Below are 24,334 nucleotides of genomic sequence, written 5' to 3' on the forward strand. Positions count from 1 at the left end.
TAGCCCACCCTGTAACTTCAAAATGCCAATCCAGATATACGAAAACGAACGGGTCCTCCGACTCGTCGATCCCGACGATCCCCTGGGAAAATCGAGCCGCGACTCGGGATCGAACCGAGAAGTGACCTCCTCTGGTGTGGCCAATTTCTGATATTTGTCGGTGCCTCGAGCAGGCTTCCACCGCAGTCTTACTCTTCTCTTCAATCTCTCGTATCTCTGGTCGACTGATGGTAGGAATTTAGCTACGTCTGTGGAGACAAATGATATTGCTCGCGTGGAGCTTTCTTGATACAGCTACCTCAGGTCAAACTCTAAAATTTCTGTCGGTATGATCAAGGTATGGACAGGCTTGATGGGTACCAAAGGCAAGAAGCGTACACAGTTGCGAATTATCAAGCCGCATTACCTGCTGAAGGGGTTTGCCTTCATCAAAAACTATACAAAGAATCTCTCATCCGCTGCCTAAGAAAGTCGAGAGAAAGGCAGTCCTCCGTTCGTATTCGTATAGGGGAATCCCGGACCATGGAAGTGGAATAAGAGATCGACACGCTATTGCAGAGTGGGCTATTCACTCCCACGGCAACGAGCGTGTTCCTGACTTACTGTGTATATGCAGCGGGGCCGAGATGATGTACTGGGCTGCTGTGGGACAGCCTCTTTCATGAATGACAACTAACACAGCGCAAGTGAGCCGGGATCTGGCTGATCCTATTGAGCGCAGTCGTGTTGCATAGGTACCTTCGTACTTTCGTACTGTCGTACCGTAACGTGAACCATGCCGTGGATCCACCATCCACGGTTAGAATCCTGATGTTGCATAATTAGTTAATGGTGATTGAGAAATCTTATCTTGACGACTCCCTGAATTTGGTCTTGAAGTATAAATGAAGCCTTGAAGACGGCGAGTGTGACTTGATCATTAGCAACAAATGATCCACAGAAAAATACTTCTATCACTGTCAAAAGGGGCGTTGACCGTCTTTTAACGCTCCAAATTCTGCCAAGATGAGGATTTATCCTGGTTTGGCCCTTCTAGTACCCTCCGTCGTCTGCGGAGCGCTCTATGCTCCTTCGTCTCAGCCGACCTATCAACCGAAGACCTACACACTCGCAGCTGGCGATCCATTGCCGGTGAGTAATGGTACAGTTTATAAGTTGTCTTCCAATGGAAGCAGCCCTGCAATTGCCATTCTAGACTATGGTAAAGATGTGGAAGGATACGCTACGTTTGAGGTGACCCGACAGAGTGGTGACACCTCCTGTTTCGAGATGTCATATGGCGAGACACGTGAAGCTATGGACCTGTACATGGTACGTGTATGGACCAGTTATGGGAACCATGAACGCTGACACTACCATCCCAGGCTGATGGACCTATCCCCTTTTCCGCAGCTATGGACACCTACCGCATCAATAGATACAACATCAGCCAGCCGATGGTGCAAGTAAACCGCCTTATTCAGGGAGGTCTGCGGTATCAGAAACTAAACCTGTCCAGTGCAGGGGAGCTTGAAATCAAGGCCCTAGGGTTCAAGCCAACGGTCGATAGCACGCCCGTGTCTCACCTGCCAGGTTCTTTTGCATGTTCAGACCCTGCTCTGAGCCGCATCTGGAACGTTGGTGCTCGCACCGTTCAACTAAATGAATTCCCCGCCAATTCATTGCCAAACTTTTGGGTGATTTCTGACGAAGGCGCATTTATTGATAGCCTGAGTCCTCAGCCCTTCGCAGCGGACTATGCAGCTATGTTGACGGCTTATGAGCTGGACTTTACCGTGAAACCTGTAAAGAATGGCTTCGGTTTCACGGTGCTCAGTGACACCCTTGGAAATGGGATCTACATTCTTGTCAATGTAGCTAATTCATCAATATCAGCCTACGCGGGCCCCACAGAAGTCGGCTCACCAGTGCTTGCGTCGGCTGTCCTCCCATTTCCTGTGACTTTGAACAACTGGCATACCGTTGAGTCTACCGTCAACCTTACTCAGATATCAGTGATGATCGACGGGGCGCCAGTATTCAACTTTACCCAGAACAGCGCATTCTACGGCTCATTTGGCTTAGGGGCCTCCTTCCAACAGGCTGCTGTTTTCACCAATGTCTCTTTGACAGTCTCCGGGACCCAGATGTATTCCTCGTCCCTCTCAGACGAATCTGCCTTACAGGACTTCTTGGTGGGAACCAATCCACTGCCAGTAAGCGTGGATGGTTCGCGAAGAGACCGCATCGCTTATGGAGGGGATCTTGATATAACCACTTCTTCCTCTTTTGCAAGTACGTACGGCCGCGAATATATCAATGGGACCATTACTCTTCTCGGGTCAGCACGTATGCTGCCTGGCTTTTTCATGCCTAATGTCAAAGTGCAACAACCCCCTCGCACCAGCGACATTCAGGCCAACATTACGGGATTGATCAGTTATTCGTTCAATCTGGTGAGCGCTATGGCACAGTATTACGAACAGACCGGGGACTCTGTTTTCCTCTCAAAGTGGGCCCCCAAGGCAGCTGGTTTACTTGATTGGGCTCACTCACAGACGTTACCCAACGGCCTTTTTAATATCTCCAACTCGATATTTGGTGGGGACTGGAATCACTATGACCCTTCAGTGAGCGGTATTGTCTCCAAATTCAATCTCGTCTATGCCTATGCTCTCAACCAATGGCTCCCCATCATGACTGCTGGCGGCTTGAACGCTACTCTGTACGCATCCCGGTTGCGATCGCTGCAAAACGCAATCAATTCCGAGCTTTGGAGCGACTCCCTCCAAGCTTACTACCTATCCGACTCGCATAGAGACTTCTTTTCTCAGGAAGCCAATGCCCTCGCCATCCTTAGTGGCACCGCATCATCTGGACCAGAAGACAGAACGCAGGCCATCCTCGCCAGTATGTCGAGGGAGCTTTACGTTCCTGCTGGAGCACTGTCCTTTTCTAATAAGAGTGCTGCATACGGATGGGCACAGAAGATCAGCCCCTACGCCTCTGGGTATCACTTGAAGGCTGCATTTCAAGCCAATGACAGCGCCAATGCAAAGCGCCTACTTTACAGTCTCTGGGGTCCAATGAGCGACCCCACTCATAAAAATTATACGGGATGTGCCTGGGAGGTACTGGACAGCGATGGGACCCCAGGACTAGACATTGGTACTTCCCTCTGCCATGCTTGGAGTGCGGGACCTACGGCCGATCTGAGTCGTTATGTTTTGGGAGTTCAACCCGTGACGCCCGGCTTTAGACAGTGGCAGGCTGCACCTCAATCTTTCGAACTTGGCTGGGCTGAGGGCAAGTATCCAACCCCGCAAGGTGCTCTCAGTGTTAAGTGGTCGTTTGGAAAGAATGGTTTCGTTCAGATGCAAGTTAATTCTCCAAGCGGAACGAATGGCACCGTCTATCTACCCCAGCCCCTTCAGAAGGAGATAGGCTCTTATAACGTCTCAGGTGGAGTCCCAAATGGAAAAGGGGGTTTTATAGTCCAGGGGACAAACTTCACCTTCCGCCAAACAAGCTGATTTAAGGTCTCTTGAACCTTCTTACACGTTCTTTGAAGTTTCCTTACTCATCCTTCTCTTTCTTTTCTGTTGTATTCTACATTACAGCTGGTGCGCTTGTACGCAACCCGGCCCAAGTCATTTATACTAGATTTATTGTGTCATCTAAATATCCAGAACTCTTTTCCTTCTATACATAGTGGAGCCTTCGGTAAGCCCAATAGCGATACATATTTGATGACGTATGTTTTGGCATGCCTTTGTGACATGAAAGGAGATAAACGGACAAAAGTCACCTCGAGCATATACCATTTCCTAGATATCTGAAATTGCATTTGGCCACTTGGATATCGAATTATACATATCGTTGTAGGTCTCAGTTAAAATAGCTAGTAACAACTTCTTGGTCAAATGTTCTAGATATCTTTTTGTATTCTCTATAGACATCGGTACTACCAAGAAGCTTAGTGGGTTGGGTGATCTTCCATGCCTGAGAAAGGGTGATAACCATATTTCTGTACCAATTTGAGGAAGCCACGGGCAGTGATCGTAGTCCCCTAATATTTTTGTATAATTATCCAATGCCTGAGTGCAGCCTCTCCGAGTCTCGAGTTTCAGCACAGCACCAGCGCAGACCCAATTTCAGTCCCCTTAATTTGCTTTACTATACAGTTATCTTTCACCTTGCCTGTTACAATTGAGGGGTAGTCTGATGAGCATTAAGATTCAATCTATATCTCGTGATGGAATACTACGTCCATAAAATCTGGGGATTCTGTATGATTGGGAATCCAAATGCATCAGGATTAGTCTGAAATGTAACTTGGTGAAATGCCTGTTCAATATTTTCTAGCCCTGTACTAAACAGTCGAGCAGAGTTCGTCCAACAACTTCCAATGGTTAGTCAGAAACAATCTTATTACGAATGCCCAGCACAAGTTCATTGTCAAAGAGCTCTCCGCGACGAATTCAGCTGGGCGTTAACGCGGTTACAAAAATAATTGGTCTGTTATTTTCTGAGACTGTATGATTTCTACTCGTACTCAATACCACGAAAGTGTATATGCAGTGAGCTTTTTCTGAGGGTCTTGGGGATAATCCACCACGACGCGACATTAGGAAAACTGCGGCGCAGCTCCCTGAATTTTAATATAAGCCTGCTGAACCTCCTTCCGACCCGTCATCACGCGCAACCACTGCGTAATAAGAGGGTACTTCTCCAGCGACAGCCCGGCGAAATCATACTCTCGCACCCAAGGCTCAAAATGATAGTCAACCGCCGTAATTCGCCCAGGCAAGACACTCTGCCCCCCGGACTTCTTCAGCTGGCCCTCCAGCACCCCATAGCATCGCTCCGTCTGCGCTGAGTACCGTTGCAGGGCATCCTCATTCTTAGTTCCATTGTAGTGCCTAAACCCGATCAGCAAACAAACCCCAAACCCCCTTCTGACATTTACTGATCAATTAGTAGATAAGGAAAAACATACCTATACCAATTCGTCTGCCCCGTCATCGGCCCCAAAGTAGAAAGCAAAAAGTACTCCCACTTCTCAAAATCCACTATATCCTGCTCCGACCCCTTCGGACCCAGAAAGTTCTCTTTGTCATACACACGTCGAACATAGTTCATACAAGCGCCCGACTCCCAGGACACCACACCGGTGTTGGGGTCTTCCAGAGCTGGGACACGGCCGTTCTCGTTGATGCGGAGGAAAACTTCTCCCTTGACGCCCTTTTCGCGGTCGTTGCCGAATTCCCATAATTTGACGTTGTAGGGAGTGTTTAGGGCTTCCAGGGCGATGGCGATTTTGATGGGGTTGGGGCCCGAGGCGTGCGCGTGGAGGAGGAGGGGTTGCATTTTGGTGACTTCTGTTATACCCTTGGGTTTTAACCAGGGAGTTGGGTCATGGTTGGGTTAGGGAGGACATTGCTATCTACTTTATAATGGGTTGAAGGCACTTGGAGTAGCTGTTGTTATTGGTGGTGACATCATCTTGCTTATTAACTGACGTGTACACAGGGTCAAACGACCTTGCGATCTGCATACCACATCGCGGATGTAACATGCATATGAGGTGGGGTAACTGCTTCTCTTCCCGCTTGCAGGGAGGGGTTGGGTGTTGCGAGGATTCTCGTCTTGTTGAATAACTGCGAGATATTGTTATTGTAATAAGAATCACATGAAGCGATGTTGTGAACTGCTACGGGGTTGAACTACCTGCTATCAGAGGGGATACTAGGTAGATATCGGTATCTTTCCTATTTAGGAGCTGTAGAGCACATCCTATGATGGAGAAAATTGCAAAGGTAGTAGGCTTCAATAGTCTAATATAACAGGTATATGATCATTCGAACAGAAAGCGATGAAAAGTCCTGTAACTTTTATTTACAAGCACCAACCAAGATACGCCGAACATCCAAGTCTAGATAGTAGAATATACTCACGATCAGGTCAACATGTCATCCAACCTCTCACCCAGAACATCCTCGATCTGCTTCACCCATTTGCGGACCTCTCTCTCCACGTTCTCATCTTCGTCTTCCATCAGTTCACTGATGTAGGGCAGCATTTCAGGCAGCAGAGCAAGCCACTCCTCGCCCAACTGCTCCGTGAGAGACTGCTGGGCCTTGAGCGCAGCAAGGCGCGTATGCGGGTTTTCACCGCCTGCAGTCTTGCCGCTAGGTCCTGCAGAAGGACGGAGCAGACGCATCAGCACCGTGTTGAGCTCCTTGTGGTTGTCGGTGGAATCGGCAGCAACGGCGAGTTCCGTGAGGGCGGGCACGGCCTCAGCGATGACGATGGATGCCGTCGACGAGTTCTTGGCGTGGGCGAGCTGAGAGATCAGAGGCTGAGCGATCACCGTAAGGTGAGAGGGGGATTGCCAGAATTCTAAACTGAGTCAGTACACTCTGCCTTGGGCAAATATTCGGGTTAAAACATACCATCTTGGTCATGCTCGAAGGAGTTCTTGAGCATGCGCATCGTGGCCAACCACAGGCTCTTGGTGTCCTGGTTCGATGGGTTCGCCTTGCCCAGAACAGAGACCACATTTTCGATGATGTAGCTCGAGTAACCGGTGACAATGGACTGAACTGGTTAGCACAGAATCGAATCGGAAATTGAAAGTAGAGACATACCTGAAGGGTGCCAAAGAAGACTTGAAGGAACCTGTAGAACGTGGTAAGGCGTGCCAGGCTTCCTCGAGCATCCTTCTTGGGAACACCAGTGGTCGCCCACTCCAGCAGCTTGGTAAAGATAGGGCGGAATGTAGTGTCATTGAGCTTGTAGATCATCTTAATCGTGACCTCGTTGATGATATCCTCGATCTCGTCCACATCAGACAATTCGAACGTGGCCTGGGTATCCAGTGATACCTGTTCGCGACGTAGATCGAATGCTTTGAACAGGATGCTGGTGAGAACTGCGATGTTCTTGACAGTAGCAGACTTCGGATGCTTCTCGATAGCGAGGCTAACGACGCCCAGAGTCTCCCTTGTAGCATCAGGGCCTGCCTTGACAGCGTGCTGCCAGTTACGGTCGATGGCAGCGTATGTAGCAGCGACATCAACCTTGCGTGCCATGAGTTGGAGAGCTTCTTCGCGGCTCTCGTCCTCAACACCTTCAGAAACAGCAGACTTGTAGGAGAGCACAAGGATCTTATCCAGGTGAGAGCCAGACACCATGAAGGGGATATGGATGAAAAGGGCCGAGAAGAAAGAGTAGACGGCGTCGTGCAGGCGTGCATTCTCCTTTCCGTCTTCCAAACTCTGCTCGAGCAGCGCAAGGGAACGGCTGAGTGCGTCAGGAAGCGCGGGAATCATGGCCTCTCCAAGAACCTCGGCCATAGATGCAAGACACAAGACACCCATAATACGAATACGCTCATCATCCTGTCCAATGCAGGCTTCGCTAGCAACAACTTGGGCGGCATGGATGACCTTGGTAGGCTCCTTCCGGCCGTACTTCTCGGCAATACGATCGATGCAGGCCACTGCAGCGTGCTTAAGGAGAATGTCTGGCGAGGACTGGATGATGTTGACCAAAGTGGGCAGGAAGTCGAGCATGCGGTGTTGCGAAGCACCGTCGCGTTCAGGGTTCTGACGCAGGCGACCTTCCAGGAGTCGGAGAACTTTACGACGCAGTTCATCGTTGCGACGCTGCAGCAGCACCTCAATCGTATCAAGGAAGTCCACAAGCGACAGGGTACCAAACAGAGCGCTGAGCACATCGCCGCTGGCCTGGCTGACGGGCTTAACGTTCTGCATGGATTCGCCGATAGCCAAGACCTGTTCCAGGATGCGAGAGAACAGCGTGCGGATCTGTCCAACTACCTTGTCTCCCTCCGTTGCAAAGTCCTTGGCCATCTTCACCTTCAGAGAGGAGTGCTTGAACAGATAAGCCAGTGCGCGAAGCAAGTCAACTGCAACCTTCTGGGGATCGCGGCCATCGTCGCTACCAATTCCAAGAAGAACCTGGGAGATGCCGGGCTTGGAGCTGAGGGAATCCTTGACCAGGTCCAAGAATTTGCTGTATGTCTATTTGAAGAGTCAGTAACGAAGAGGACAGCTGTATGCAACATCAAATAACTTACGTTGAGTTCCACCGGTGCACTAGCATCAGAGACCAAGCCGGTCATCAGAATCAGAACATCCTTATCCAGAGCATACCGATTGGCGAGCATGGCCAAAACAGCGAACAAGAAGTCTTGAGTTCCGAGCTTGGTGACCAGAGCATGGAACAAACGCAGGCGGCGGTGAGAAGGAATGTGCTCGAAGGCAGCAGTGAAGCTGAGCAACAGCTCGGATGTTCCGGACACAACATCACGCTTCTGATTGCGCAGGGACTGGATGAGAGCCGGGACGACTTGATCGATTGTCTGATCAATCACAGAGACTGAGTATTCATCGTCCTTGCGCAGGACACTAGAGCCCATGAAAGTGAAGATGGGCATCACGCTGTGGAGGACCAATTCAGGAGCGATGACGGACAAGCCCGCCACGAGCAGAAGAGCTGCGTTCTGTACCTGTGGGCTGTCGGTGGTACGAACACAGTCAACAACGAGGTCGGCCCGGATAACAGAGGTGTCGAATTGTGCTTTCGCAGTTCCCTTAGACCGGTTGACGATGGCCAGGAGGCTGCCAAGCGTCAAGCTCAGCAGGTAGCTCAAGCCAGACTGGATCTGGGACTTGAAGTGATGGAGTGCAGCCAAAGTCTGGAACAATCCATCGGCCAACTCAGGATGAGCCTCCGGGGTCGAGCTGTCAACCAATTCCAGGATGAAAGTCATCTTCTCCATGAGCTGGCTGAGCTTGGCTTCATCCTTGATGGTCATGGCGACCATGTTGTTCTGACTAGTGCGTCTCCGCTTGGGCGCCGGTCCAAGAGATTCCATGTCCGTGATGGACACGGGGATCTTCCGAAGGAATTGGAGAAGCACAGAACCGGTAAGTTGAACACTGCGAAGAACATCCCTGCAGCCGTGGACCAGTGGAGTCTGAACATCTTCGAGAGAGATCTCGAACAGCTTCTCTGCGGCGTCGACTTGCAGCTCTTCCGCAACAGTCCCCCAAACAGCCTTCATACGGTTGAAGATGGCTGTGACGAAAGAGGGGCGTAGGGAATCAGAGTAGGGGCTCACATTGGACAAGAGCAAAGAGATGGCGTCCTTGTCCTTGGGGGTTACCGTCATGACAGCCTCGCGGTCGACATCTGCGACAGAGACACGCTCCCGTTCACAGACATCCTTGGCTGTGTGCTCCTTCATATCCCGCCACGTCTTCAAGAACGGTCCAAGTTCCTTCGTACGGGTTGTTCCGCCGGCCTTATCGACGCGGTTGAGAAGTTTAAGCAAAGACAACTTCGGGGCATAGAGTGGCATCTGGACAGCGTGGGAGCAGAGGAAGGTGAAGAGACTCAACCGAAGCGGCTTCTTCAATTCAGTTGCGCCAGAGTCAGAAGTCGAAGATCCGCGCAAGGTAGCCTCAAGTACCCGGCCGATGTGGGCTTGATCAAGGACATATTCCTCGAGGCCGGGAAGGAAAGCGCGCTCAACAATCTTCTGCACATCGCGACCGGCGATCCACTGAACGTTCTTCGATTGTTTGCCGTAGATGGTGTCGCGTGCCCAAACGTTAGCGTCACCCTTCTTGCTCTTCTTGTACAGGCTTCCAATTGCGGCTAGAACTCCCGCAGCCTCGCGCCGAACTCTCTCCGAGGAATCTGCTAGGGCCACCAGTAGGAAGGGTAGGAGTGCCTGAAGATCGACATCGGGAGTAGCGGAATTAAGTAGCGAAGAAATCTGGTTCAGTGCGGTGATCCTGGTGCCGATGGGGTACGAGCCGGAGAAAGTGCGGATAAAGAATGACAGGTACTGTGGCGATGTTGAGGCATCTGCCTTTTTCAGAGCGGGCAAGTCGACAAAAGCCTGCAATTTCTCCTGGGAACCGACAGCAAGTGCGAAGGTCTGCACCAGGCTCTCGTAGGCGGGCATCGATTGCGCACTGAGAGCCGAAGATTCCAAATTCTTGCCTGCCACTGACTCAAGGACAGAGGCGAAGTTGTCTTCGACGGCTTCCTGCTGAACATCTTCCATCTCAACGTCTCCAATGGCCGGTGTGGTGGTGGGTACGGATTCGATCACAGTCTGTAGGTTATGTTCGAGTGCCGCGACATCGATGGAGGAGTCCTCGATCGTTTTCTGGAAGATGGGTTGGAGAGATTCGGACTGAGTAAAGTGTTGCACGAGTTCTGCGAGATGAGTCTGAGCGTCCAAAGAAAGCACACCCTCGGTATGAGCATGGCTGACGGCCTGGAGAATCACAGCCATGGCCTTGCCCGCTTCCTGCTCGCCCAAAAGATTGGTCTCGAACAAGAGGGACAGCAAATCCAAACGTGACAAATCCTTTTGCTTCGAGAGGTCATCGACACATCCCGCAACCAGGCCAAGAAGCAAGTGGGATGTCGGATACTGTGCCGAGATTGCAGAGAGCTGCTGCACGGGATCTTCCAAGCGAAGTACTGCCTTGAAGGCGCGCTTGGGGATCCTGGCATCAGACTTCTTCTGGGCAAGGACTGACAAGCAAATCAAACCCGATTCCTTAGTCTCGTCCGTCCATGATCCGGCAACGGCCTCCATCAGTCCATCGAGAAGTTTGTCTTGGAGAGAAGATTTCTGTGCAAGAACCACGCAAACCATGTAGCAGCCAATGACCAGCTCGGATACATCCTTCAAAGCTAAGCCATCGTTGAGGACCGGAAGAACCTTCATGACAACATCCTCATGCTTTTCCTTCTCGACTTCCCGCCGACCAGAGCGCGATGAGTCCAACATCCCAGCAACTGCCTCCGTCAAAGTTCCCGCCCAAAACGACAGAAGCGCATGATGATGCGCCCGCTGTTTGCTGACTTGAAGGGTGTATCTGTTGACAGCGGCGAGGAAGTGTTTATTGGTAGTAGCGCTGTGAACGAGAGGGTGGCGTGGAGGGTTGATTTGACTCTTCTTGTACGGGTTGAGGATTTTGAAGGTCGGTGTCAGGTCTTCGGGCAGGATCGAAAGCAAGTTGAGGAAGAGTGGGGTGGTATAGTAAGGGAGAAAAGTGAGGATCGTGAACTCTGTGTTGTATTCATGCACACTGTAAGCCTGTTAGCTGGTTGAACGAAGATCGAGTTTCCATGCCAGTCTTACCGGAAGCGCCTAATAAGCCAGTCAACGGCCTTCACGGCCGGGCTGAGCAGCAAGTGACCTCCAACAAGTGCAAGAAATGCTTCCACAACAGTGTCCAGCTCCTTATTCTGAGCCGCGTTCATCTCTGTTCGGTCCTCCGCCTTGCTCTGTTCGCTGAAGATGGTGCGCTCGAACGGCGCGAAACGAGGATCGAGCTGACATAACTCTTGGAAACCTTCGAAACATATTTGGTAGACGGTATCAAAATCCTGTGTAGTGGCGGTCTTCCAGTCGAAGATGAGAGACTGCGAGTGCGCAATGCGCTGTGCTTTGAGGTTCAACTGGTTTGTCGACTTTGCCGCAATCTGCGACAGCTGCGCGGCGAGGGACGAGGCCATGTTGGACTATGAAAAATCTGTTTATCGAGAATTGCAAATCACATCCATCCCTCAATTATCGACAGCCGGTAACGTTAACAAAACCCCAAGCGTTGACGGGCAGTTATTCCCCGGGCAGCGTGGAGATCTCGAAGGCTCGGAGCAACTTTTTTTTGAGGCCGTTGGAACCAAACCGGAAAAAAGTGCGGGAAGCGGGATCCAGTTTTTCCAGCCTACCATCGCCGCCGCCTTTGGTTGAAGCTCCCCATCAAAGGCAGGCCTCATCTCTCCAGGAGCATGGATTCGTCTGGCTCCCAGGTATGTTACAATCGAATAAAGTGCTTGAGCTACTCGCCTCATGCTAATTCAAATTTTGCATTAGGAAAAGAAAAACATCCCGCGCTTCGCCAGCTTCAAGCCTCGGCCAGCACCTCCGCCCGAAGCTGATCGGCCGCCCGGGCGCCCCAGTCGCGACATCTCCGACCGCGAGGAGAAGTCTAGCCACCGCTCGAGACATCGATCAAGACATAGAAGCCATCATGATCGCTCGAGGTCCAGAGAGCGTCGCAGGGGCCACCGGGAGCATCGTTCCTCTCGAAATGAAGGAAGTCATCGCCGCCGGGAGCCCACCTCCGAATCTCCCAGACCATCTACGTCGACCCGGACCCGCACCGTGAAGCATCCTCCCGACGAAGCCTCCGATTTGTATGTGATTGATAGTAAGGGCGATCGTTACAACTTGATATATGGCACGTTACATAGATATAGCGTTCCACAATATTATCGCGTCGGTCGAGGCAACGTCTTGGGCTTGCCTTCCAGCTACAAGATCGACCGAGAAAGCGCTGTCGAGGACGTGTTGGTCGTCACGAACGAACACAAAGGGGGAAAGTCAAAGAAAAAGGCGAAGAATCTCCTCGCAGGACTAGACAAGGGTAGATCCCGGCTACTTCGGATACGGCCAGAGTCGCTGGGGGATGCAGCCGCAGATACGTTACTGGACTATATTCCTTTGAGTGTGTCCAGCAAAGGAAATCGCCTGGATTTGTTAGAAGTCGACTCTGATGATGAAGAACACGCGTATCGTTCGATTCATGGGAAAGCAAAGCCAGAGGATGACTTGCCCAGTGATGTTGAAGCCGTATCCGGTACAGATTCGGATAGAGAGGATGGCCGGAGTGACCCCGACCAGGAGATCAAGCAGCGCAATGCGGAATTACTTAGGAAGGTTGAAAAGAGCCCTGATGATATTTCCGCGTGGCTCACGCTTATCGACCATCAGGAGTCGCTCCTTCGAGGATCGGAGAGGGAATCTGGCTCTCTGACGTACGCAGAAAAGATGGGCTTAGCCGACATCAAGCTATCGCTCTACGAAAAAGCATTGAAAAAGGTCGGATCGAGCCCTGCAAAGGATCGCCTTCTACTCGGCCTCCTCGAAGAAGGGGCAAAACTTTGGGACACCAAGAAGCTGTCTGCTCAGTGGCAGACGATACTGAAGTCAAATTCTGAGTACATCAGCCTTTGGATCCGATATCTTGACTTCCGTCAAACCGAGTTTCTGGGTTTTACGTATGAGCGGTGCTTTGCGACCTTTCTGGAGTGTTTGAGACTCAATAAGTTTTCTCTGGAGAAACCCGAGAAGACCCGGGTCCACTTGTATTTGTTCCTTAGGCTGACGTTATTCATCCGGGAAGCTGGGTTTACGGAGCATGCTGCGGCTCTCTGGCAAGGTCTTCTGGAGCTGACGTTCTACCGTCCTGACTCGCTTGACGGAAGCAAAAGCTCAGAAGAGGTGATACCAGCTTTCTTGGAGTTCTGGGAGTCGGAGGTCTCCCGCGTTGGCGAGGCGGGCGCTAAAGGGTGGAAGAACGATGAGAATGTCCTGCAAAATGCCAATCATAGCGAGAAGCCTGGGTTTCAACTCAACTCGGGCGCCGTATTTGCGTCTTGGGCACCCTGCGAAAAGGAGCGAACCGTCAATGCTCGATTGCCAGCCCGCAGTATTGATGACTCGGAGGAAGATGATCCATACCGAGTCATCATCGCATCCGATCTTGAAGAGATTTTGTCGCTGGCTTGGCAGGCAACCCCAGCAGAAGTGCTGATTAATAGCTTTTTCCATTACTGTCATCTCCCACCAATTCCATCGGTTGAGAACTTGGGTACGACGAGTCGCTGGAATGGGGATGGCTTCGTGAGGAACGAATTTGCAAGCAGTTTCTATACAACACTTGCGGACTGGCTCCCTGATGTGGCTGCTGGCATTGAGCCCACGGTCACATCCCCTGTTCTTTTCCCTCATCACAATTTCATCATTACGCTAGATACTTTGTTCGCTGACCCTACTAATTGGTTCTATGCCCTCAAAACCTGGAGCGACGCCACTTCTAATTCACAATCCCACGTCGACCCTGTGTGGGTCCGCAGGGTCGTCCGATCGTTGATAGAAGCAAATCCGGAGAATGATGACCTTGCGGAATATGGTCTGGCTCTTGAACTCGCGTGTAAAAGCAAAGATGCGAGGAAATTCGCGAAAGCGCTGCTCAAGAAGCGATCATCTAGCCTGAGACTTTACAATGCTTATGCTCTAATAGAGCGGCGCTTTGGCAATCAAGCAGCTGCCGATCATGTCTGGGCGACCTCCCTCTCTATGAGCAAGTCTTTCCCTGATCGCGACAGGGTGGACAGTATTGTGGTATGGCGCACCTGGATTTGGGAGCTTCTGGATGCTGGAAATGCAACTCAAGCATCTCATCTCCTCCTTTCGATGCCTCAGAATAGCATCAATCTCAAGGTCTTTTCCGACGCTTCCAGTCACCCCTCCTTCAGTCCGACAAATCTACTAAAGATACAAAGTGTAAGTTTACCAGATGCACACGCTCTCCGCTCTTTCATAACTCTAACATTCCCTCCAGTATCTTTCCGAAGCGCAGGAAATTGGTCTTGCAAACGAGAAGCCAACCGTCCTCACGTCGTGCATAGACTGCCTAGCTATTCTATCGTACCTCTCCAACTCCCTCGACCTAATCAGGCCCCTGGATTACTATCACAATGCATTTGCCAGGCTGGCTTCTCTACCCGACCAGTCCAAGTCCTTTGCAAGCTTCACGACCGAACTCCTTCATCAATCCCGAGCCCGACTTCTCTATCACCACATGCGCACCAGCGGCACCTACAAACCCTCACACATTCGTTCCCTTTTATCTGAAAGCATATCAATTTCCCGCCACAACACCATATTCCTCTCCCTTTTCGCCTGGAACGAATCGCGGTTTCGCATCGAAGAACGCGTCCGGGACACAATACGAGACATCACTAGCATCAACACCAACACAGACAGTCTCACAGCCGCCCCAGTCCCCATAACGACACACCTCTTTTCCATATACACCGAACTAAACCGCCCCACCTACGCCGGCTCAACGATGCACTCTGTCCGCGCTGCATTCGAAAAAGCCATCGGCGATACCGTCCACCAAGGATCCAACACCTCTACTGGCCACTCTAGCATCACCATCTGGAAACTCTACATACTCTTTGAACTGTCTCGTAACGACATTCAACGGGCTAAGAACGTTTTCTACCGCGGAATGCGCGCGTGCCCCTGGTCGAAGGAGCTTATTATGCTTGCGTTTACTCATCTCCGGGCGGATGTGATCCGGGAGCAGTATCCGCAAGATAGTAGAAAGGGTGACGGTATGGGATTCGATGAACTCAGGCATGTGTACAACGTGCTTGTTGAGAAGGGGCTGCGGATTCATCTGGATATTGAGAATGAGCTGGACGAGATTTCGGTGGAGATGGAGCGGAAGAGGATTGCTTCAAATTCGGGATTGCCGATTGCTATGCCCGAGGATAAGGATAGTGAGGATGAGACGCAGAGGTAGTATAATCTCAAATCCCGGTTAATGCAGGCCCTCTATCTTATGTATCATAATGGATAAATGCCAAGAATGAATGTCTTGTGATACTGCTATCACTCCAACTACTAATGTCTTATTAGTAGCTGCTTAACTGGGTTCACTATTTTGGTGCTAGCCATGCAAGCGATTTACATATTGAAGCACAAGACCAGAGTACTAGTACTCAATTTTTGCCCATCATGATGAGTCTCGATTACAATACATATAATATCGATACTCAAAGGTCCTGCATGGTGTCTTATATATTAAGCCCAAAATACTAGCATCTAGCGATATATATATATTTTATTTACCATCGGCCCCCGTCACATTATACTACCACTAGTACAAGTAATGTTATACAAAAGATCAACAAACATTAGCTTTTCCCCTACCCAACAACCAACTGCTCTTCGCCTATAATTGAACTCCTAACCACCCTCAAACATGCCTCCCATCCCGCACAGCCTCCTCAACAATCCGCACCACATCCCCCAACCTCGAAACAAACACACTATGCGCTGTATCCACCTCCACGACCCTAACATCCACCCCCTCCGCTTTCACCCTCTTCAACATCAAATCCTGATAAACCCTCGGAACAGAATAATCCTTCGTCGTAGTCACATACGTAACCGGCACTCTCCTCCACGCATCCCCCACCGCGGGCGTCTGAAACGCACTCAGCGGACTCCTTACGAGGTGCTTCACCGCCTCAGCAACCTGCGCCTCATCACAATCACCCAGGAACAGCTGCACCGGATCAACGGGGAATGTAGATCCGTCGTCTGCATTCTCGACGAACTGCGGCCAGAAGGCTGTCATGCCTACTTCGGTGACGACATCCCAGATGGAGCGGCCGGGTTGTTGGATGTAGGCGCAGAGGTAGAGGAGGTGGATTATCCCGCCGGGGAGGTTGTTGGATGCGCGGGTGGGGAGGTCAAGGTCCTGGATGGCATCGGTGCCGATGGCGCCGCCGTAGGAGTGCATGAGCATGAGGATGCGCTCGCCCTTTTCCACAAGGGAGGTGACGAGGCTGCGGACGACGGAGACATCGTCGGCGTAGGTTGCTGGTGGGGGGCGGGTGTTGGTGCAGCTGGGGAGGTGGGGGCAGTGCACGGTGAAGCCGAGGGATTGGAGGGATGTAATGAGGGGGGTGTAGTTGGCTGGAGTGTGCCATGCTCCGTGGATGAGGACGATGGTCGGTTTGGGGATGGTAGTGGTGGTGGACATGGTTTTTTTGGTTTCTTTGCGTGTGTGGGAGGAGGGGAGGTTAGTGGGAAGTACTGGATGGTTGTTGCTTGATGACTGCGGTTTATATAGTTATGAGTACTTAGTCAATTAGTTAGTCTGTAATTGGAATCGTTCTTTATCACTGGGTCGTAAAACGTTTGTATGATCCGGAATAGGGGCAAAATTCTCACGAGGCTGGCACTAGATACATCCTATAAGCCTTCAGTGGGTAATTGTTGCTTACGGTAGGTGAGGTCGTGGGGTTGGGATATGATAAGCACTAGCCAGACAATGCAATGTGAGCTTCTACATGGCGATATCCGCTTGCAGTTAAAGCAGTTAAATGCAGGGTCTTGTAGGAACACTTACACACACAATGGACTGGAAATACATACAGCCACACTACATACTACATATTCAAGGACAGCATCACCATTCCGCTTGGTCTAAAGGTCCAATGTCCACCAAACCGACGACAATGGCTTAGTGGGGGCTGCCCCACTGGAGCTAAGAGTTCCTTAGACATATGTAGGTCAATACTTACGCTCTCCACCTTTGTATGTAAGTGTATCACAATTGTGACCACTGGTGCACATGTAGACATGAGTATTAAGGTCGTGTTTTAGACGACCTCAAACATGCTTCCTTGGACAGTTTGAGCCCAACCCTGAATTTTGTCCTACCAGGGCCAGAAGCATGTATGTCAACGGGTCATGGCGGGGGTATATATTGAACATGCTGGGTAGATCCTGCTGTGTCACCAAGGCCACCCATAGTTACGTGATATCAGATTCTGCCACCCCACCCCAAGGCGGTAAAACAACATACAGAATGCCGACTTAGTCTTTTGGGAGCTGCTAATAATTATATCCGTTTATATCCGTCTATATCCGCAAATTTTCCAGCGAGGTCGACTAGGTTCTGCCGCTTTTAGCGGTCAGTAGAACGGTCAGCCCCGGCAGTAGAGATGGCTTGGAAGTAGGAAGCGGAACATCGCTAGTGGTGAAAGCGAAGCATAGGAACGTGTGGAGAAATGGCCGATCCGCCGCAATAAATATTCATGTCTGTCTATTTATACCTATAATATATGCCGTGTTACAAACATCTTTCCTGTACCCCTCGGCTTTTGTGATGAAGCCAGTGGGTTGATTCCGACAATAAGACATTGTTCAATTCTGTCTACGTAGAAATTGAGACCAAAACTTTTGTTTGAACTGCTCCTGAAATAAAGGGCTATTTCACATCATGTAACTAGGAACTAGCATCAAGAAAAAATGCCTTGTTCAGATACCAGGCCATTGCATCCGGATTGCCTCTCTCCGAAGAATTCTCCACCTCCGCCCAACCATTTCCAAACCATCCAAACTCATTACCATCGTATGCTGTGGTCTCAAAGTCCTCCCACCTCACATGTTCAAGTGCCTTGATAGCGTGAAGGCTGCTTCCAGGCCAAAGAGCAGTAACCCGACCCTTTTTACGCTGTTGCAGAGTTGTCGCACCGGGTGGAGGCGACTTGTACCAACTGTTGCATTCGGAGCTGTAGACCGTCCGCTCAAAATACTTCTCAGCGTAATTAGTAAAATTCAGAACCTGCCTTCGCTTTGGCTCTACCTGCCCGACATTGCCATACGCCATTCGCGATAAGATCTGTGCGACGTACGCATGCGTGCGCTCTATCATGATGAGCAGGTTCCCTGCGCCCTGGAAAGAGTTGGGTCCCAGGGACTGAAAGAAATTGGGGAATCCATCTGTGCAAAGACCTAGGTATGTCTCTGGCCGACTGGCGTATCTGTCACGTAGGCTGCTGCCATCACAGCCTATGACAGGGAAGTTGCCCCCTAGGTTCTTTTCGAAGCCGGTTGCGCAAATGATCGCGTCCACGGGGCGGTGTTTTCCATCTGCAGTGATGATACCAGCTTCATCAATACGGGTAATTGGTGAACCGATGACATTGACTTTCGGTGACACTAGCGCCTCCAGATACCCAGGAGCGGGAGTCAATCGGTTGCAAAGCGGAGGGAAATCGGGTAGTAGGAGGTCCAGTAGTTCTGGTTTCGATTTTAGTCTATCCCGCATGCCTGCTCGGAGCTTTGCTGTCGCAGTCTTCTGAACATCGCTATCCCGTTGGGAAATGGCGAATTGGCTCTGAATCTCAAGCTCTAGTTCCTTGCGGTATTTGAGATATGATGATGGATCGTTCCGCCATTCTTCTTTCTCTTTTTCTGTATATCGGAAATTCATAGCTTGATTGTTTGTTCGCGCAGCAAGGTGGGGGCTGCCATGTTGGTTGGATATCCATGTCCCTCCACGGACATAGTGATCCATGGACTTGACTTTGTCGATAATTGCGGGTACTATCTGGACTGCGGTGCTTCCTGAGCCGATTACGGCTATATTCTTTCCCTATAGTCCGAGATTTTAGCAAAACTATGGGTATACAAGGAAGTGTCTTATTTTACTCACCTTAAGATCACAGCTTTCGTCCCAGCTAGCGCTGTGCAGAAGCTGTCCCTTGAAGGATTGCAGACCAGAAATCGAAGGCCACTTCCACTCGTTCAGCAGGCCAGTTCCAATCATCAACACGTCAGCTGAGTCCTCGAAAATATTCCCAGTAAGTACATCTTGAACCTGAACAGTCCATAAGCTCCTAGTATCGTGCCAGCGTGCTTCGACGCATCGCCGGTTGAACCGTATATGCTTCCGAACATTGTACTTCTGGGCAACACGTTTCCAGTATTCGAGAATCTCTTCTGATCCGGAGAAGAAGTGGCTCCATTCAGTCCACGACTCGAAACTTAGCTGGTAAGTGTGGGATGGTACATCTATTCGTACAATAAATCAGTAATGGGTTGCTAACTTATTAGCTGAGGTCTTGCTAGGCTTACCACATGCGCAGCCAGGGTATCTGTTCTCGAACCATGTCCCTCCTAGTTCGGGATTTTTCTCGTAAATAGTCAGTTCCAAGTGAGGTACAGCCTTCAAAAACTGAATGGCAGCGACAATCCCTGAAATGCCTGCACCGATGTAGATGAGCTTCAGTGGCCGGGGCTGATCGATAGGACGTTCTGAGATGAACGGAGAGCTGGAATTGGCTTGTTGGTGGCCATTTACAAGAAGACATTTTTTGGTATTATGCTGCTCGTCAGCTAAAGGTTTCCCATTGTCGTTGGAATCGATATCGTATTTGTCTGTGGTGGCTCGGTGGTGCGGAAGCCCAAGGGGCAGTATCAATGAATCCCTTGCAGCTGTTTTGACTGAGGACATGATAAGAATAATTCACAAGGTTCCTGTCTAGACTGTAAAAGCTAGTGGACTTGAGAAGAAGGGACTTTCTGGGAAGCTGCAGCAGCTGTGCGTCCCCGAAATCTATGAATGGATACCTTTTTCGGGCACCCCTTGAACTTTTCCCTCCCACTGATGCTTCACATAGCTATAATGAAACCCTTATCGAGGTGAAAGTAACCTGATGTCAGTAATGGGCATGTAACAGTTTGTATGTGGGCTGGTATTGCCTCTCTTATTTGAATGTACAGCTCGTCTTTATGGATGTTACAGTAGCATGCTGGGATGTGCGCCTCATGACTGTGGTCGAGAAGGCCATGGCTGGTCGTAGAACCCACAGAAGCGTATTCTGATCGGATACAGTGACATTCAGAAGCAGCCTAGTTTTCCAGAGTTTCCACCTGCGATGACAGAGTCACCGAAAAACTCGACATGAGCAGACTAGATGCGGGGATTGAAGAGGGATGTCCAGGATTCCAGTGACACTGCCGGAATGATTCATGGTTCGCATTCCAGAAATTCTCCGCGGACATTTATTATTCGCCAGTGCAATTTGTATGATACCCGCAGCCGGTTTAGTTCCCGTTTTGAACCAAGGATGATGTGTATATGACTTGTTAAGTAAGATGCATCAACAGAACCTTCAACGTGAGCTACAAGCACTTACCTCCAGACTGTACATGGCAGGCCACACCGATGATATCAGGGCAGGGCCGGCCTGCAGCAAACATCATCCTGGGTGCAATTGAAGCAGCATTACATGCCTGGTTTCGGATTACAGAGTGCCGCCCGTGTATGTGTAGTATTGCTCCATCCTATCAAGACCCATAAAGCAATCAATAACAGGAGACGCTATTGCCACACCGGCCAGGCTTCTTCCACATCAGCCTTGGACATTAGAATTGGGATCTTGGGCAGGAATTTGGTCTATTAGGATAGTTCAAAGGATTAAATATATTTAAACCCCATGCCTTACCTCCCAGAGTAGGCAAAGGGTGTGGCATGAGCGAAGGCTGGTGTGGAGGAAGCCTGGCCGGTGTGGCAATAGCGTCACCTGTTCTTGATTGCTTTATGGGTCTTGATGGGATGAAGCAACACATACAATCTCCCCCGCATATGTTCCGATGTACGATGTACGAGTAATGTTGCATAGCGAGATAATCTCTATCCATCTCTTGGGGCATCTTACAGTTGCATGCCCTTCGGCCTCCAATGTGCGAGTAATGTTGCACTCCTAGCAGGGATGGGAGATAAAAGGGCACAAACGCCTTCCTAGTCATGCTGCTATTTTCTGCAAATATATTGGATATCTTCATATCATAGCTATCTAAACTACCTACTTGCTTTTATTATCACTATGAAGACTGCTGAATTCGAGTTCGATCTTGACTACAAGGTCATGCCCCATGACCCTGTTGAGCTTCGCGGCAAAACCCGTGATAGCGGAAAGATGATTGTCTTAGATCGCGAAAGCTCTAAAATCGATCATGCTATATTCTCCAGCATTGGAGAATACTTCCGCCCCGGAGACCTCCTCGTGCTGAACGATAGCTACATGCTGTCAAACACGCTGTGGTTTGAGCATGGCAACAAGGACTCCCTGCAACTGACCGTCTACGGTCACGAGCCAGACGGCACCACCATCGTTGAGCTCAAGAAGCCCGAGGTCACGTTCAAACGAGCCCAAACCCTGACCTCGCTGGATGAGGAGAAGCTCAAATGCACGCTCCTTGACCAGCAGCCCGATAAGCTGTGGAAGGTCCAGTTCACCCCAACTGAGCTGCTCCTCCCAACCCTCGATCAATACGGAGCCCGGCTCGACGAAAACATCCATTTGAACCCTACTTACTGGAAAGAAAAGCCCGATGCTTACCGCTCTGTGTATGCCAAAAAGCCCGGTTCTCTCGAGATCCCTTCGGCTGGACTGCATTTCTCTCATGAGCTCCTCGCTGAAATCTCCGCCAAGGGTGTTGAGATCGCCTACATCACTCTGCATGTGGGGGCGACTGAGATTCTGTCCGTTCGGCACATCAGCGTCGAGGAGATTGAAAAACACAAGGTGCGATCGGAGTATTACGAGGTCAGCGAAAGGACTTCAGCGCAGCTGAATCGAGCAAGAAGCGAAGGTCGTCGTGTCATTGCTGTTGGCACGACTGTTATGCGGACGCTGGAGACCATTACCCGTGAGACCGGACGCAAGGGTACCATCAAGCCCCAGCATGGATGGACCGATCTCTATATCTACCCGGGATTTGAGTTCAATGCTGTGGATGTGCTGCTTACCAATTTGCATCGTCCGCGGTCTAGTCATATTGTGCTTACGGCTGCTTTCGCGGGGACCGACTTTGTTATGAGAAGCTACAAGGAAATTCAGGAGAAGGGTGATTATGAGTTTGATATGTTCGGGGATTGTATGCTTATTACTTAGGTGATGCATTTTGTTCCTTGTGAACTGTTTCGTTCCTATAGTCTTCCCGATTTGTCAAACTATTAGTCCGTGTTTCAGAGACAGGGGTCCAGCCGTCCAGTGGCAATGCTATAACAATGAATACATGATTAGAAAAAGCCAGATTTAATCACGACATTTCCTATTGTTTGGTAAGGTAGGATTTATAAAAGTATTTATTATAACTCCTGTACCAACCAGAAGGGCGAGCAGGAGTTGCTGAGGAGGTATCCACTCATACAACACGAGCTATTTAATAGACCTCACCATCCTCCCGAGCGCTGCGGGCGTCTTCGCCAACAACACCTGCCGCACATCCACTCCAATTACGCCTTTCTCCTTCAACAACCACACCAGATGGACCGCATCAGCCGAAGAACCCCCAATCTCATCAACGAACGAAGTATGCGAGCCCACATCCTCCACCGTCACACCAAGACATGTGGCAAACACCTTCCGTACGATTTCTTCATGGAACTCATTGTTCGACCCCTCGGAACAAGACTCCGACACCTGATCTTCCAGCAGACCATTGAGTCTTTTCTCAGGTGTACGCACCTCACGGCACACTGTCTCCACCATTTCGTGGGCTGTTTGATTATCGCCAATAATTTGCAAGACCAGCTGGAACGCCGACAATAGAGCCTCGCCGTCTTGACCGCTGAGGATTGCGTCGTCGTGCTCGAAAACCACGGTGATTGGCTCATCTGGGGACTGTGGGAAAAATCGAACACGATGGGGAACTTGGCGGCAGACGGACGGAGGGAAAACGGCTGGCCGAAGGAACATCCAGCCTTGTTGGTGGCCGGAGGCTGGAACGTCACCATGATCTCCGCAAGGAGCTCTGTGAGGGTCGGGGAAAGGTGCAGGCCCTTGCACAGAGAGGGGTAGGGAACAGCGTGAGCGATTGCCGCTTGCGAGGACTGCTGGACAGCTCGCAGAAGCTCAAGTAGCGATTGGGTTCGGTCCCACTTGACGCGAATTGGTACACGGTCTAGCAGACAACCGGCAAGATCCTCGGTCAGGGGTTTCGTGCGTAGGGAGTACGGGGCCATCATGACGATGTCCTGACTGGGTCGGAGGGCTTGCGTGGCAAGCGCGACAGCAGTGAGCATGAGTTGATGCGGGCTCACGAATAGGTCGGTGCAGGCGTGGAGGAGGGATTTGGAGAGGTCGCGCGGGAGGGTCCAGGACTCAAACCCGCCGGTGTAGGACCTTGGTCGACGGGACTGGTTCAGACCAGTTTGAAGGGGCGGGTGGTCGAGATAGGTTTTCCAGAAGACTAAGGCCTCCGCTGAGACGTGCTCCTGAGTGGTGGACCATGCGGTCCAGTCTATGTAGGTGTATGTATGTCGGAGATCAGCCCAAAAGCAACCTGGGTCGGTGAGTTCTTGTCTGGACATGGCGTGGAAGCGGGCGGCGAGACTGTTGAGGAACCCATTCATCGTGATGGCATCGCCGACTAGGTGGGACATTAGGATCACGAGAGTGGATTCTGTAGGGGAATGCTGGTACAGAAGGGCTTGTACGGGCTGTTCGTTGGCGAGGTCAAACTGGTAGTTCCGGGCAGCATGCAGGAATTCGTCAATAGATAGCTCATTTGTCGAAAAGTGGCGAAGGGAAGACGGGGTATAGACGAGGTTTCTGATGAATTTCCCCTGGACTTGCTTGTAGCGCGAGAGGAAGACTTCGCACTCCTGAACAGATTCTCTGAAAGCCTGGTCTAGCATGGCCGGGTTGATAGTTGTGTGAAACTGGGTCGCGAAGAGTATGTTCAACGCCGGGGAGGACGCGGAGAGTAGGTCGTTGATTAACAACTCTTTTTCCAGGAACGACACAGGTAAGTCTCCTGTTCGGGAGACAGACTTGAACGAGCGGAAGCTGCTGCGCGGGTTGCACTCCTTCCGAGCGAGAACTTCCATGCTTTCAGTACAGCCAT

General features: G+C 50.7%; 10 protein-coding genes across 10 annotated transcripts; 4 read left to right on the forward strand and 6 right to left on the reverse strand.

Annotated features, from left to right (window-relative positions):
- Positions 1 to 22: 22 nt before the first annotated feature.
- An08g09130 (hypothetical protein) lies at positions 23 to 665 on the forward strand (the record flags this gene model as incomplete). The annotated part of the gene is made up of 4 exons (XM_059749283.1): positions 23 to 134; positions 174 to 230; positions 338 to 417; positions 468 to 665. The coding sequence occupies 4 exons, from the start codon at positions 23 to 25 to the stop codon at positions 663 to 665; spliced, it is 447 nt and encodes a 148-aa protein (XP_059606191.1).
- Positions 666 to 1,005: 340 nt separating this feature from the next.
- An08g09140 (uncharacterized protein) lies at positions 1,006 to 3,512 on the forward strand (the record flags this gene model as incomplete). Its single annotated transcript, XM_001392988.1, has 2 exons — positions 1,006 to 1,311; positions 1,365 to 3,512. 2 exons carry the CDS (start codon positions 1,006 to 1,008, stop codon positions 3,510 to 3,512), a joined length of 2,454 nt encoding a protein of 817 aa, XP_001393025.1.
- Positions 3,513 to 4,606: 1,094 nt separating this feature from the next.
- An08g09150 (uncharacterized protein) lies at positions 4,607 to 5,349 on the reverse strand (the record flags this gene model as incomplete). Its single annotated transcript, XM_001392989.1, has 2 exons — positions 4,607 to 4,901; positions 4,979 to 5,349. 2 exons carry the CDS (start codon positions 5,347 to 5,349, stop codon positions 4,607 to 4,609), a joined length of 666 nt encoding a protein of 221 aa, XP_001393026.1.
- A 589-nt stretch (positions 5,350 to 5,938) lies between these two features.
- Positions 5,939 to 11,553, reverse strand: An08g09160 (uncharacterized protein; the record flags this gene model as incomplete). The annotated part of the gene is made up of 5 exons (XM_001392990.3): positions 5,939 to 6,381; positions 6,435 to 6,579; positions 6,630 to 8,027; positions 8,084 to 11,123; positions 11,177 to 11,553. 5 exons carry the CDS (start codon positions 11,551 to 11,553, stop codon positions 5,939 to 5,941), a joined length of 5,403 nt encoding a protein of 1,800 aa, XP_001393027.1.
- A 276-nt stretch (positions 11,554 to 11,829) lies between these two features.
- An08g09170 (uncharacterized protein) lies at positions 11,830 to 15,419 on the forward strand (the record flags this gene model as incomplete). Its single annotated transcript, XM_059749284.1, has 3 exons — positions 11,830 to 11,854; positions 11,961 to 14,326; positions 14,466 to 15,419. The coding sequence occupies 3 exons, from the start codon at positions 11,830 to 11,832 to the stop codon at positions 15,417 to 15,419; spliced, it is 3,345 nt and encodes a 1,114-aa protein (XP_059606192.1).
- Positions 15,420 to 15,875: 456 nt separating this feature from the next.
- An08g09180 (uncharacterized protein) lies at positions 15,876 to 16,667 on the reverse strand (the record flags this gene model as incomplete). The annotated part of the gene is made up of 1 exon (XM_001392992.1): positions 15,876 to 16,667. One exon carries the CDS (start codon positions 16,665 to 16,667, stop codon positions 15,876 to 15,878), a length of 792 nt encoding a protein of 263 aa, XP_001393029.1.
- Positions 16,668 to 17,918: 1,251 nt separating this feature from the next.
- On the reverse strand, positions 17,919 to 19,931 carry An08g09190 (uncharacterized protein; the record flags this gene model as incomplete). The annotated part of the gene is made up of 3 exons (XM_059749285.1): positions 17,919 to 19,070; positions 19,131 to 19,489; positions 19,553 to 19,931. 3 exons carry the CDS (start codon positions 19,929 to 19,931, stop codon positions 17,919 to 17,921), a joined length of 1,890 nt encoding a protein of 629 aa, XP_059606193.1.
- Positions 19,932 to 20,925: 994 nt separating this feature from the next.
- Positions 20,926 to 21,229, reverse strand: An08g09200 (hypothetical protein; the record flags this gene model as incomplete). The annotated part of the gene is made up of 2 exons (XM_059749286.1): positions 20,926 to 20,978; positions 21,080 to 21,229. Coding segments are annotated over 2 exons (203 nt in total), but the record flags the coding sequence as incomplete, so codon positions are not given.
- A 77-nt stretch (positions 21,230 to 21,306) lies between these two features.
- Positions 21,307 to 22,377, forward strand: An08g09210 (uncharacterized protein; the record flags this gene model as incomplete). The annotated part of the gene is made up of 1 exon (XM_001392995.1): positions 21,307 to 22,377. One exon carries the CDS (start codon positions 21,307 to 21,309, stop codon positions 22,375 to 22,377), a length of 1,071 nt encoding a protein of 356 aa, XP_001393032.1.
- Positions 22,378 to 22,644: 267 nt separating this feature from the next.
- On the reverse strand, positions 22,645 to 24,317 carry An08g09220 (uncharacterized protein; the record flags this gene model as incomplete). The annotated part of the gene is made up of 2 exons (XM_059749287.1): positions 22,645 to 23,109; positions 23,220 to 24,317. 2 exons carry the CDS (start codon positions 24,315 to 24,317, stop codon positions 22,645 to 22,647), a joined length of 1,563 nt encoding a protein of 520 aa, XP_059606195.1.
- Positions 24,318 to 24,334: the final 17 nt, after the last annotated feature.

The sequence above is a fragment of the Aspergillus niger genome (assembly GCF_000002855.4).
Source record: "Aspergillus niger supercontig An08".
Taxonomy (NCBI): domain Eukaryota; kingdom Fungi; phylum Ascomycota; class Eurotiomycetes; order Eurotiales; family Aspergillaceae; genus Aspergillus; species Aspergillus niger.